The 12,174-nt window shown below is 41.6% G+C and overlaps 3 protein-coding genes across 3 annotated transcripts; 2 read left to right on the top strand and 1 right to left on the bottom strand.

Moving 5' to 3' along the window:
- Window positions 1-600: 600 nt before the first annotated feature.
- LOC125377862 lies at window positions 601-5,568 on the top strand. The gene is made up of 3 exons (XM_048391924.1): window positions 601-722; window positions 2,040-2,331; window positions 3,185-5,568. The coding sequence occupies exon 3, from the start codon at window positions 3,505-3,507 to the stop codon at window positions 4,837-4,839; it is 1,335 nt and encodes a 444-aa protein (XP_048247881.1). The 5' UTR covers window positions 601-722; window positions 2,040-2,331; window positions 3,185-3,504; the 3' UTR covers window positions 4,840-5,568.
- LOC124110793 (E3 ubiquitin-protein ligase TRIM56-like) lies at window positions 2,040-3,471 on the top strand. The gene is made up of 2 exons (XM_048391940.1): window positions 2,040-2,331; window positions 3,185-3,471. The coding sequence occupies exons 1-2, from the start codon at window positions 2,040-2,042 to the stop codon at window positions 3,469-3,471; spliced, it is 579 nt and encodes a 192-aa protein (XP_048247897.1).
- A 1,572-nt stretch (window positions 5,569-7,140) lies between the features above and the next one.
- On the bottom strand, window positions 7,141-8,325 carry LOC125377869. The gene has a single exon (XM_048391941.1). It carries the CDS (start codon window positions 8,323-8,325, stop codon window positions 7,141-7,143), a length of 1,185 nt encoding a protein of 394 aa, XP_048247898.1.
- Window positions 8,326-12,174: the final 3,849 nt, after the last annotated feature.

A 12,174-nucleotide genomic window follows, 5' to 3' on the forward strand; every position in this document is an offset into this window, starting at 1 on the left:
GCTGCCCGCACCATGCCCGTGCCTGTAGTTTCCCAACCTGTTTAACTCAAACGCCTTTCAAAGTTTACCATAACTCACTCGCTGAAAGACTTTAACACCGCTTGATTAACAGTATTTCAGTTACATCACGCCGGCAGAGTGTTTGTGGACGGACTCGATGTAGTTAATAGACGTTTACAACTTTGGTGAAACCCACGTGCACAGGTATGGTGCTGACAACCCTAGAAACAATCAGGGCGAATCTGTGATACGAACTAACGACATCAGGCATGGTCTAAGGGAAGCAACTCTGCACAGTCTATTACGCGCCTTACACAACTGAGCTCCTAGTTGGGAACTGAGCCAAACTGAATGGAATCAAATATTCTTTACATTACTTTTGACTCATGTGATTCATGCATAGGAAATGTAGGATGATCATATCGGAATCGAATAAGTCAATTCTTTCAAATAGTTCAATAAATTACAGATACACTGATAAACAATAAATAGACGACAAACATCAGGAAAACGAAACACTGTTGTGGATTATACACTGGACGCGTCCCTGCATGTCAGTTGCGATCAGTGTTTTACCTGCAGTGACTAGACTGGTTACCAGTATGTGCGCATCAGATAACGCATACCAGTTTAGCGAACCCCCCTTCGACACGCCGGGACACAATCGACATGGCGTCAGGCAGACTTGAAGAATGAGAGGTTAAAACTACTGACAATTAAAGGTAATGTGAGCATTGGCAACATGGAAGTGTGTGTGACGTCCCGTATATACTTGATCAGTGTGACATGCCACAGGTATGTGGATGGTGTGAAAATAGCTTCATACTTCCTGGTTGGACATGGCCGTACAGTCCCTGCCGTGTGTTGTATGATAAGAGTGAGTTACAGTTTATTTTGAACATTGCAACAGCAAAATGTCAGCAATATCGATCCAGATCCATTGTCAAAACTTGTTTTTATTCAAAGTAACAGATGCCAGTGTTATAAGACTACACGAGTCCATCTATTCCTAGAATAGAAGGGCGGATCAAGCATTTCTGGGGAGGGGTCCAACATATCCAAATCCTCGTTCAGATAAGTTTACTGCCTACACAATTTTTTTTTTAAAAGAAAGAGGAGGGGGACCTTGGACACCCCCCATCCCTCCCTGGGTCAGCCAACAGAATCAAAGATTCTACTTTCGTTATGCAAATGTGCTGGATTGAGTCATGTCCATATATAAGCATTTTACGGACGTTTCAACATGATTGAGCTGGCGGTGGTTCATGCAAGGGGTGTTACACAAAACTGAAACTTGTCGTAAACTTGCGATGTCCTGAAACCAACCAACCAACCAACCAGCCAATCAGTCAACAAATCAATCAGTATGTTTTCATGATACGGATGAGGCCAAAGGCCGGGTTGTTACAAGTTCTCAGAGCATTACAAATGAACAAATATATCATTCTTATGGATTCTGTGCAATATTTTGCAAAATTTGTTAACATTTCCATTGATTTCTGGACTAATTACACATTTGTTGCAACTTGTACAAAGTCTATGTTTTCTTAAAATATTTGCACAATGCCACTTTCAATACATAAATCACGTGAACTATAATGGTGTCCAGAAAGAGCTATGCAAACTTATGTCAAATTACAATTTAGAAGATAATGTTCTACTATTATAGTAGTCTTGAATATAGTCCTGCACCATTACTGTGGAATATGTATTTCATAAAAGCCAAACCTATCTAGTTTTATATAAAAACAAGTCTAGCCAGTCCTAGGCAGCTGTAACAAGCCCTATGAAATCAGCATCAGGAAAATTAATTGTTTTTATTTAGGAAGAGAGAAATGTTATGTGTAATAAAATATTTCAAAGACGATATATTAGTCTGTCACAGTGTTAGTGTAGTAATTAGCTTTGCTGGAGCTGGACAAGTCATTACTTGAAATTATGATAAAAAATCTTTCACTTCACCTCAACTGAAAATATGAAATTCACAAAAGGGTCAAAATCTAAAATTGTTTGTTCATAAATATGTTTTACTATTACAGATGGCGATGCACAAGACATTGACAGACAACTTCTTGACGTGCAGCATCTGCATGGACGTCTTTGATGACCCCTGTACACTTGTGTGTTATCACACATTTTGTCGGAAATGTGTCGTTAGCTACACTGAAACCAGACCAGAAGCCATCAGTGCCAAGTCTCTCCTCTGTCCATTCTGTCGTAAGATGACCAAAGTAGCCGACTCAAACAGGCCAGTTGAAGAGTGGGCACAGGAGGTGAAACCCAGCTTCTTGATTCAGGGTCTCATGGATTCCTTCGCTCCCTGCAGTCAAGGTATAAGTATACACCAGACCATGGTGGTTGGACTTCCACTCAATCCATATAACATTACTTGAATATCTCTGTCATTTCTTTCAGTGGCACACTATTGGACCTGCAGTCAATCCTGTAACATATTTGCTCGTTTGCTCGTTTGAGACAAATTATTGATTCTGAAGTAATGTAATTGACCTTGTCTGGTCACAATGCCACGTAATGTTAACGCCTTTATTATTGCATACGAACACAAAAATACATTTCTCAATTTATTGTTGTATTAACGTAATTTTGTAATTTTCAAGTTTAATAGAATTATATTTTTAGTGATATTCTAACATGTCATCGCAAGAATGACTTGTAAGCTTTTAAAGACGAGTGCTACTTGTAGTTTTTTTTTATTACCAGTTGATAGGTACATAATTTTAACAGGTACTGTATTTTCTATGTTGGAATTCCAAAATGAACCAACCTAAACGTGAAATGCGTACTTGATTATTCCAGTTATACATCGCGTGTCAGTTTGATGTGTGTGAAAAACTCGATCCGATGTCAAATGTCACTTTGGTGAAACCCACGAGCACACGAATGGTACCGACATACCATGAAACATAATGAGGGCGACTCTGGGATTTGAGGGATGCAGACATGCAGATTTAGAAGACTGCGTCACTGGTGCCCCTTAAATGGGTACTGATAAAGGAAAGGATAATTGTGTTTATAAAGATGACGCAAATAGGTGCTCTTATATTCATATTTTCTATTCATGTGAAGCACTTTATAAGTGCATCCTAACAGAACCTATATTTCTCTGTACACCACCTTAAAAAATATCTATGTCAGCATAATACATGTGTATCTTTCTTTTCAGCAACAAATAACTGCAACTTATGTGATGAGGACGGGGAGACAACTCCAACCAATGCTTGGTGCGTCGAATGTAACGTCCCACTCTGTGATGGATGCCTGAAGGCACATAGACGTATCCCTGCCTCCCGTCACCATGACGTATCTGACTTGTCACGGGATGTCAAGGTGAAGAAAAGACGCAAACGTATGTGTAAAGAACATCCAGATCAGAGGATTCAGTTCTACTGCAAGGACTGTAAGAAACTGCAATGTCAATCGTGTTGCATCTTGTATCACAGAAAGTGTTAGTCCATTGTCTCGCTTGAATCTGTGTTGCCTGAAATGCAAAACACTCTTCAAAATGTAAAGCAGAAACTAGAGTCTGATTTAGCAACATCAAACACTCGCCTTGCAAAGAAGGAAGCACAATGTACTGAAATTAACGAGAACAAGTCCAGCCTTCAGTCTCAGGTCCGATCAGCAACCCACACCGCCATTGACTTTATAAAGAAGAAGGAAAGACAACTCCTGGAACAAATAGATGACGTCACAGAGAAACAAATAGGACAGCTGAAAGGAGACATGAAGCGTGAGGAGATGTCCAGGCAGAAGATTCGTCAACACTCGGAGTTGCTGGGCAGAGCTCTGGAGTCTGAGAGTGACGTGGACATCTGTGAGATGTATCTGTGGAGTGAGTCGGAGGAGGCAGCCACTGTGTGTGTCCCGGAGTCAGGTATGGAGGATGTATCTGGGGGCAAGGCTTGTTTCATACACGATCGTCATCTGATGTGTGAGGAACTAAACGATCTACACTTGGGTGTGATTGATATCATTGTTGAAGATGTTTTTGATTCTACATCTACAGCAGTTCTGTATGACACAGTGGACATATATGCAGAAGATGATAAGGAAAAACCCGAAGCTTATGACGTGGCAGTGTTTGTTGTCGACAACACAGACACTATAGTTGTCACAGATTACAACAATTGTGTGAAATCCTTCTACAAAAGAAACAAGAAGTCATGTCAGAGTAAGCTGGGGTTACAAAGCTCCCCTCGACGTATTGCTAAAATAAACAACAGTAAAATGGCTGTGACTCTCCCTGACACTAAGAAAATAATAATAGTAGAAGTGAAGCCTGAGCTGGTTCTTCAATCAACCATCTCGACAAGGAAGGGGTACCACGGTCTGACATCCCTGACACCCACAACCCTGGCAGCAGGATCCGTGGATCCTCCCTGTGTGGACATCCTGGACATGGCGGGGAATGTGTTGAGGACCCTGGATCTTGTCACAGATGGAAGGAAACTTGTATCCAATCCTTGGTTCCTCAGTACCACCACGCAGGGTAACATCCTCGTGTCTTGCGATGGATTCGTAGCTGGCAGAGTCCTCTGTGTGACGCCTCATGGAGGTGTTGTGTTTACGTATCAGCCTTTACAGCAGAGTCCTTCCCCTCGTGGAATCACTGAAACCAACAAAGGACATATCCTGGTTATAGATTGCACTGCAAAATGTGTGATTCAACTCAGCGCTTCTGGGTCGTTTGTGAGGGAAGTGTTGACGTCACGTGATGGTATTACATCTCCGTATTGTCTCTACCTGTCTGAAAGTCAGCACCTGTATGTCATCGATGGTTACTGTGTGAAGATCTACAGATTTACAAGAAACACCTAAGATGTGGAAGCATAACGGTTGTTCCTGATAGAATCCGTCACCATCTGAGTGACAATAGTTTATGTAAATATGAATTTCCAATACAAGAGAACAATCAGTCTAGACTGTCCGCCGAAACAGAATAAAATTTGACGTAAAGTGCAAAATAGTTATGAAATTTATATGGATGGACCAGTGATATTGGGTGATGACACCAGGTGTTCGCGAAAAGGGTAAGCATGCCCGGCAAACAAATATTCTGTTACTGAATGTGCATGTATTGCGTGTATATTTAGGTTAGCGGGGAGGGGAGGGCGGATTTCGGGCAAGAGCAAAGGTCACCAACAACGTGTGCCAGTTGTTGGAGGCGACTTAATGGATCAGGTGACCTGGTTGATTGTATGTCATCGTATCCCAAATACATGGATCGATGCTCATGATATCAATCACTGGACTATCTGACCACACTGGATTAATTACAGCCCACCCTCATATAGCTGGAATATTGCCGAGTGCTGCTACGAACAACAAACAAACAATTGGCGCGCATTTTTTGTGGCATGTAAGCAACTGCTAAAAAGTAAAGCCTTGTTGCCTCGTGAAGTATATAATTATATATTTGTAAATACAATAAAACTCTGATAATTAAACCATTAACCACTTCCTGTCAGTTTAAGTGTATTTGTAAACATGTACATGCATAAACAGGTGTTTACATTTCTCTCATAATAAAAGTGCAGTCACTACCTTTGTACAGATTGTCTTTCTTGTTTAAATGAATACATCACACACACCACACCACTATGGAATCCGTTCTACGACGGGAATATATGTTAGAAGATGGGAAAAGGGATCGTTTCAGCGCTTGGTTCTTTTCGTGGAACACGACGCATGTCTTTGTAACAAACATCAGTCAACGCTTTGTGATGTGAAGGGAGAAATGGTGGTTAAAATCTCATGTGACCCCGTTACTTACAAATACATATTGTTTCCATATATAGTGATGCTGTTTTTTTCGTTCATCCAAGGACAAGTTTAGAAAATCTGAGCGAATGTGTCTGTTCGTCGACACCAACCACAACACTGCCGACATAATCCCACGAAACAGTCGTGAATGCCATGGTTATCTATCAAAAGTATGGAAAATAGTTTACAGAAATACATCCGTTTCATCGACAGTATTAATACCTCACCAAGGCTCTGAACTCACTATACACCACTGGGGACAGATAACACGTACTTCCTCGTTGCCCAAAGGTTATTTCTCGAAATTATCAGTTTGTTTCAATCGATAAAACGGTATATGATTGGCTACGGATGTGTCGTGAATTGCCAAAAGAATCCTACATAGCATATATGTCTCTGTTCTCGAAATAATATTCTGCCCAGATCATATAAATATAAATGGCAAATGTTTCCATATGTTATTTTTAACCGTTTATTTGGCGCAGAATCGACTTGTGATTAAGATTGCTAAACCTATAGATGCAAGTGCGACATCCGCGTCGAAGCAGGCTTAGTTTCTCTAATGGCAGCTATGTTTCAATAAAAAAGTCACCAATTATATATGACAATGTCCATTCTTTAATTTCACATTTGATTTACCAGGGGTATTTATGTTTATTGCTATATCTCATATTCTGTTTTGACTCTCGATGCGAGATATTATGGTTCAGTTTTCACCGGTGTTTCGTTGTCGGGAACAACAGTGACGCCATCAACTGTTTGAATGTTTGGCAGAGTAAGAGATGGGCTTTATACATTGTATCCATGCGGGCACTAGGACCCATGCCTCTGGCGTGACAAGCCAAGCTTTAACTACTAGTCTACCCCTCCTTTACGAACACCCCCTCCCGCGCCTTCGGGAAGATCTGTGTTTGAATCTTCAGAAACCCATGCTTGTCGTATGAGTTGACAAACGGGATCGGGTGGTCAGGCTCGCTGACTTGGTTGATGCATGTCACCGTATTCCAATCGATCGATGGTCATGATGTTAATCACTGGAACTTCAGACCGCCGTCTTGTAGCTTGAAGAGTGTTGAGTGCGGCGTTAATGAACCTACCGTCCAACCATCAAACAAACAGTAAGCTGTAGCAATAGGTGACTGATATATTAAGGTGTTATGAAGAAATGAAGCTTTTCTCATTTTGACGTGACAGTTTGACTCCGTTGGATACATATCCGTGAGGTATTAGTGATTTGTTTGTTTGTTTGTTGTTTATCGCCGCACGTACAGACGCCTCCGTTTATCAAAGTACAGACCATAAGGGAAAGTGATGCCATCCCTTGACGTCAGTACGTCTCTCAACCATGTGCCCGAACTACTCGTCAACAACAAGCATGTCGCCTGTGTTTGTTCCAGTGATGCCGCATGGATTCATTGCTCGGTGTTGTCCTGTGGGTACATAATTAAACACAACATCTCCGTTTGGTGTCATACATAGCACATGACTTCTTGGGGCATGACTGCAAGATACCAGGATGTAACCTTGACTGGTGGTAGATAGGAATAAAGGATCTGATACAAGGGTCCCCCCTACTATGACAGGATTCAGCGTCCTCAACACATTCCCCGCTATGTCCAGGATGTCCAAACAGGGAGACGACCCGGATCCTGCTGCCAGGGTAGTAGGTGTCAGGGTCGTCAGACCAAAGTACTTCTTCCTCGTTGAAATGTATGATTGAAGAACAAGGTCAGGGTTCACTTCAATCACTATTATCTCCCTTGTCTCGGGAAGGGTCACGGCCATGTGATGGGCATTAAGTTTTGCAATCCGCCGAGGGGGGCTCTGAACAGAGAGCTTACTCTGACAGGGTTGAGTATTGCGTGTGTAGAAGGATTTGACACACTTGTTGTTATTATCAGTTACAACTATGGTGTCTGTACCGCCTTCATTGAACACTGCCACGTCATAAACATGAGGTAAACTTGTCTCATCTTCTGTTCGTATGTCCACTGTGTCGTGTAGAACTGATGTCGATGTAGAATCAAACACATCTTCATATATGGTATCAAATTCACCCAAGCTTACCTCGTGTATATTGTTACAGATCTCTTCACAATCATGCATAAAACATACTTTCTCTCTCAGTTCATATTTTATATCTGAATCTGGGTCGTATACTGTAGGAAACTCCTCTGACTCACACCACAGGTACATCTCATAGATGTCCATTTCACTTCCAGACTCCAGAGCTCTGTCTATCATCACAGAGTGATGACTTGTCACCTGCTTGGCCATCTTTTCAGGCTTCATTTCAGTTTTCACTCGCTCGATGTGTTTCTCAGTGGCGTCATCCAGTTGGTCCAGGAGTTGTCGTTCCTTCTTCTTTATGGCTTCTGTGACTGTCTGGATTATGGATCGGATCTGACACTGAACGGTGACTCTGTTCTTTATTACCTCAGTCCGTTTGGTTTCTAAATCTGTTAGCAAACTGTCTGTTGCTTGTAAATGAGACGCTAGTCTTTCCTTAACTCCTGTAACACAGCTGATCAGTTCTGGCATAACGGATTCAAACGGTAAAATTGTGATACAGGATCACTTTCTGTGATACAGGATGCAACAGGATTGACATTGCAGTTTCTTACAATCTTTGCAGTAGAACTGCATGCTTTGATCTGGATGTTGCTTACAGAATGGTTTGCGTCTTTGGTTGATTTTGACCTCTGTGGACAAGTCAGATTCGTCATGGTGACGAGTGGCAGGAATACGTCTGTGAGCCTTCTGGCATCCCTCACAAAGACTGATGTCACAGTCAGCACACCAAGCAGTAGCTGGAGGTGCCGCTCCTTCATCACCACATAGGATGCACTTCGGGGTATCTGCAAGTATACATACAAATGTGTCAGTTATTTTTCAACAATAGAACTATAATGTTACGAAATAACCTTTAACCTTTCAATGTGCATACAAGGAATTCACAAACCAGGGATATGAAGAACGTAGCAATGTTAGGATGAGTTCAGCACTGGTAGCCTATTCGGAAACACCTTTTGTCTTGGGATTAAATGAATCCAAGAGACCCTGAATCAAAAAGCTGGGTTTCACCTCCTGTGCCCACTGTTCAACTGGCCTGAGTGAGTTGACTACTTTGGTCATCTTACGACAGAATGGACAGAGGAGAGACTTGGCACTGATGGCTTCTGGTCTGGTTTCAGTGTAGCTAACGACACATTTCCGACAAAATGTGTGATAACACACAAGTGTACAGGGGTCATCAAAGACGTCCATGCAGATGCTGCACGTCAAGAAGTTGTCTGTCAATTGTCGGTGCACTGTCATCTAAAATGTTAAGAGAGTAGATATGATACAACGATCTTTAAAGACATGAAGTAGTTTGTGCTCATGTTCCTCCGACACATGTTCATATTCCAATGCCTATCAATGACAACAATGCTGAACAAAATATAAAGGCGGTCAGTAAGTGAGAGCTCAGTTCGTGAGTTACAGTTTTGTGGATGAAAATATTAATGCCTGAAAATAGCTCTCATATCACAGTTCCCAAATAATCACTCCACAATACAAAGACAGAGTTATGTTTTGGAACGCGTTATTGCGTTATTGAGCGAATCCCTTAAGGTGCACATGTGTGTCTATTGGATGCATGTGTAAAGTGTGTGTGTGTGTGTGTGTGTGTGTGTGTGTGTGTGTGTGTGTGTGTGTGTGTGTGTGTGTGTGTGTGTGTGTAAGACACAGAGAGAGAGAATGGATCTGAATGTGTTTATGTATATATGTGGCTGCTTGTACTTAATTCATGCCGGTTTCATAGTGCTAGCACACTGAGACACCATGCCGCATTTTACTATTAAAAGTGAGTGAGTGAGTTGGGTGTAACGTCACTTTTAACATTATTCCAGTTATATCAGGCGTGTCAGCTTAATGTGGGAGGAGAGCCCGAAGTCATGCAGGCCTTAGACGTTTACCACTTCGGTGAAACCCACGAGCATGGGTATGGTGCTGACAATCCCAGAAACATAATCGGGGCGAACCGGGATTCGAACCCACAATCATAGGTTTCTGACGTGCCCAAAGGACGCAACTGTGCACAGCGAATCACGGCGTCGTAGACGACTGGGCCACGCGTGCCCATTTAACATGAATACCACACTCCGACACAATATACTGACTCCAAGCCGACCAGTTCTTGTCTTAGCTCCTTAATGCCGAGGATGTGGCCAGGGATCAGACTAGACACCTTCTGCTGTCTGGGCAGTCGCTCTATCCACTAGACTACGGAGACAGTCTCAGTTGCTATGAAAACATAAACATGATTATTGAGATAATGTCATGAGAATAATATATGTACCTAGATATTGTCAATGAAAGGCACCTGTCATGGTTTGCAAGACAGTCAGATGTTTGTAATTGAAGTATTAATTGATACATGTTAACAAGAGCTGTAACCATGAACCTGATGGTGCAATTTCAGTCCTGTGTCACTAATAGTAATGTCAGAAAATGCTGTCCAATAGGAAGACAATGTACAATACAACACACAGAAATTATACCTCGACACAGAAACAAAGAAAATACCACTTCACTATGATGTAGCACCAGACAACATGCTTGCTCAGTAATCAAGAAAATACCTTTAGCTTCATCAGATGTCTCCTCTAACCATTCTTCTGGACTGACTGTCTGTCTCGGTATTGTAAGAGGCGGGGCTGTACACTGACACAGGCTGCTCATAAACGCTCTCACGCAGCTAGCTGGTCACCATATGTTGCAATATCGATAGTAAATGCAGTATAACATTTGTATTGTGCATGTTTTTTGTATGACTGCACACATATTGCATCTGAGGCGATGTTTGGTGGGCGGAAGTGTTGTAATATGTCGAGAATTCAATCAAACTGAGTATTTACAAGTTCAACTTTTGAGTTCATGCAAAAGATTCCATTTTGCGAAAGGGTTTAAATGCTTTACCAAATATCCTGAAACAAAGGAATGCTAGTGGATGTTGAAGCACATGTTGTATCGTGTGAAGGTATGTATATTTCAATATTACAATTACTATAAGTTACAAACAGGGCCCATTCTCAGACATTAAGCTGATTAGCCGTTATATTGCTGAATTATTGTTCAAAGAGCAGTCAATAAAACTTAATGACGACATTATGATGTAGCTGCTTGTCTATCGGTTCAAATATTGATTTGTATTGTTCACGTCAGGTATCACGAGAATTGCAATATTTTTTATGACGTAATGTATTCTGGTGACCGAAAACATGAGTGTCGCTCATATCTCCTCATGCAGTTTCATAAAAAAACTCCTGCCATCAATAGTAAGCTCAAAGAGGGTACAATTATTGAAAGACATAGACGTGTTAACAATTTACAAAAATGAACCCTTGTAAACCAAGGTGACCACAAGCTGCCTTTACATACTAGTACAACCCGTGTGGACGTGTATCACTTTCTGCATAGAGCATTGTTTGGACGATGTGTTTGCATTGATTTAGTTTGAACTTGTGTTTTTAATTTATTGCAATTTCATTTATAAATTTGTAAAGTTTGTTTTGGCCGCAGGTTTATATCACTGTTTAGTGTAGAATAAATAACGTGTGGGGTGTAGTGTATACTGTATAGCGTGTATATAATGTGCTGGCGAGTTTTACCAAGTACAATGTCTACAAGTTTTTCGTAATCCTAGTGTTTCAATGTCATCCTGTTTCACTGCAAGGGGCAACAGTACGTCACGCGCTTCCGGCGACCTGTGTCGACAAGTGGAGCAACTGTGACTCCTACCCTCACTCGTGTGCGCCAGTGTACAAAGACTGGGCGTCCGCCAACTGTGCCCGCTTCTGCGTCTTGGAATCTGTACCGAGAAGAGGAGGGACGCATATAGTCTGCACTACGAAATTTTGTTGCTGTAAACACATATTAAATGACAATGTCAGATGACATCAACATACGTCGAATATATTGCCTCCAAACAAGGTTATTATTAGAGAGTGGGCCTTTCTCTTTACTAATCTAGCTGGTAAACCAGGGATACTGTCTCAGTTAGAGCCCACGGTAGCCTTTATGAGTTTCGGGTAATTGGCTTCAACAGATTTACATTGACCGCAGACACAGAGAAGATGAATTTGAAAGAATGTTTTCTCAATTAGATTTGTAACAGCTGATCTCCTTCGGTATCAAGATTGATGAACGTACGTTACACGCAGGACCAACATGGCTACAGAGGGGGAGGATGTTGTGGGATGGGGCTGGGTTGAGGCGTATTGGGAGTAGTTTGTGTGTTTGTAATGGATACCCGCATGCAGTGTAATGAAACCCAACCAGTCACTCCTTGTTTTATTCCCTAAACATCGAAAACAGGGAAACAACAAGTGTTATCTTTTAACGTGT

Source organism: Haliotis rufescens, unplaced genomic scaffold, assembly GCF_023055435.1.
Source record: "Haliotis rufescens isolate VD_foot unplaced genomic scaffold, xgHalRufe1.0.p SCAF_102, whole genome shotgun sequence".
Classification (NCBI taxonomy): Eukaryota; Metazoa; Mollusca; class Gastropoda; order Lepetellida; family Haliotidae; genus Haliotis; species Haliotis rufescens.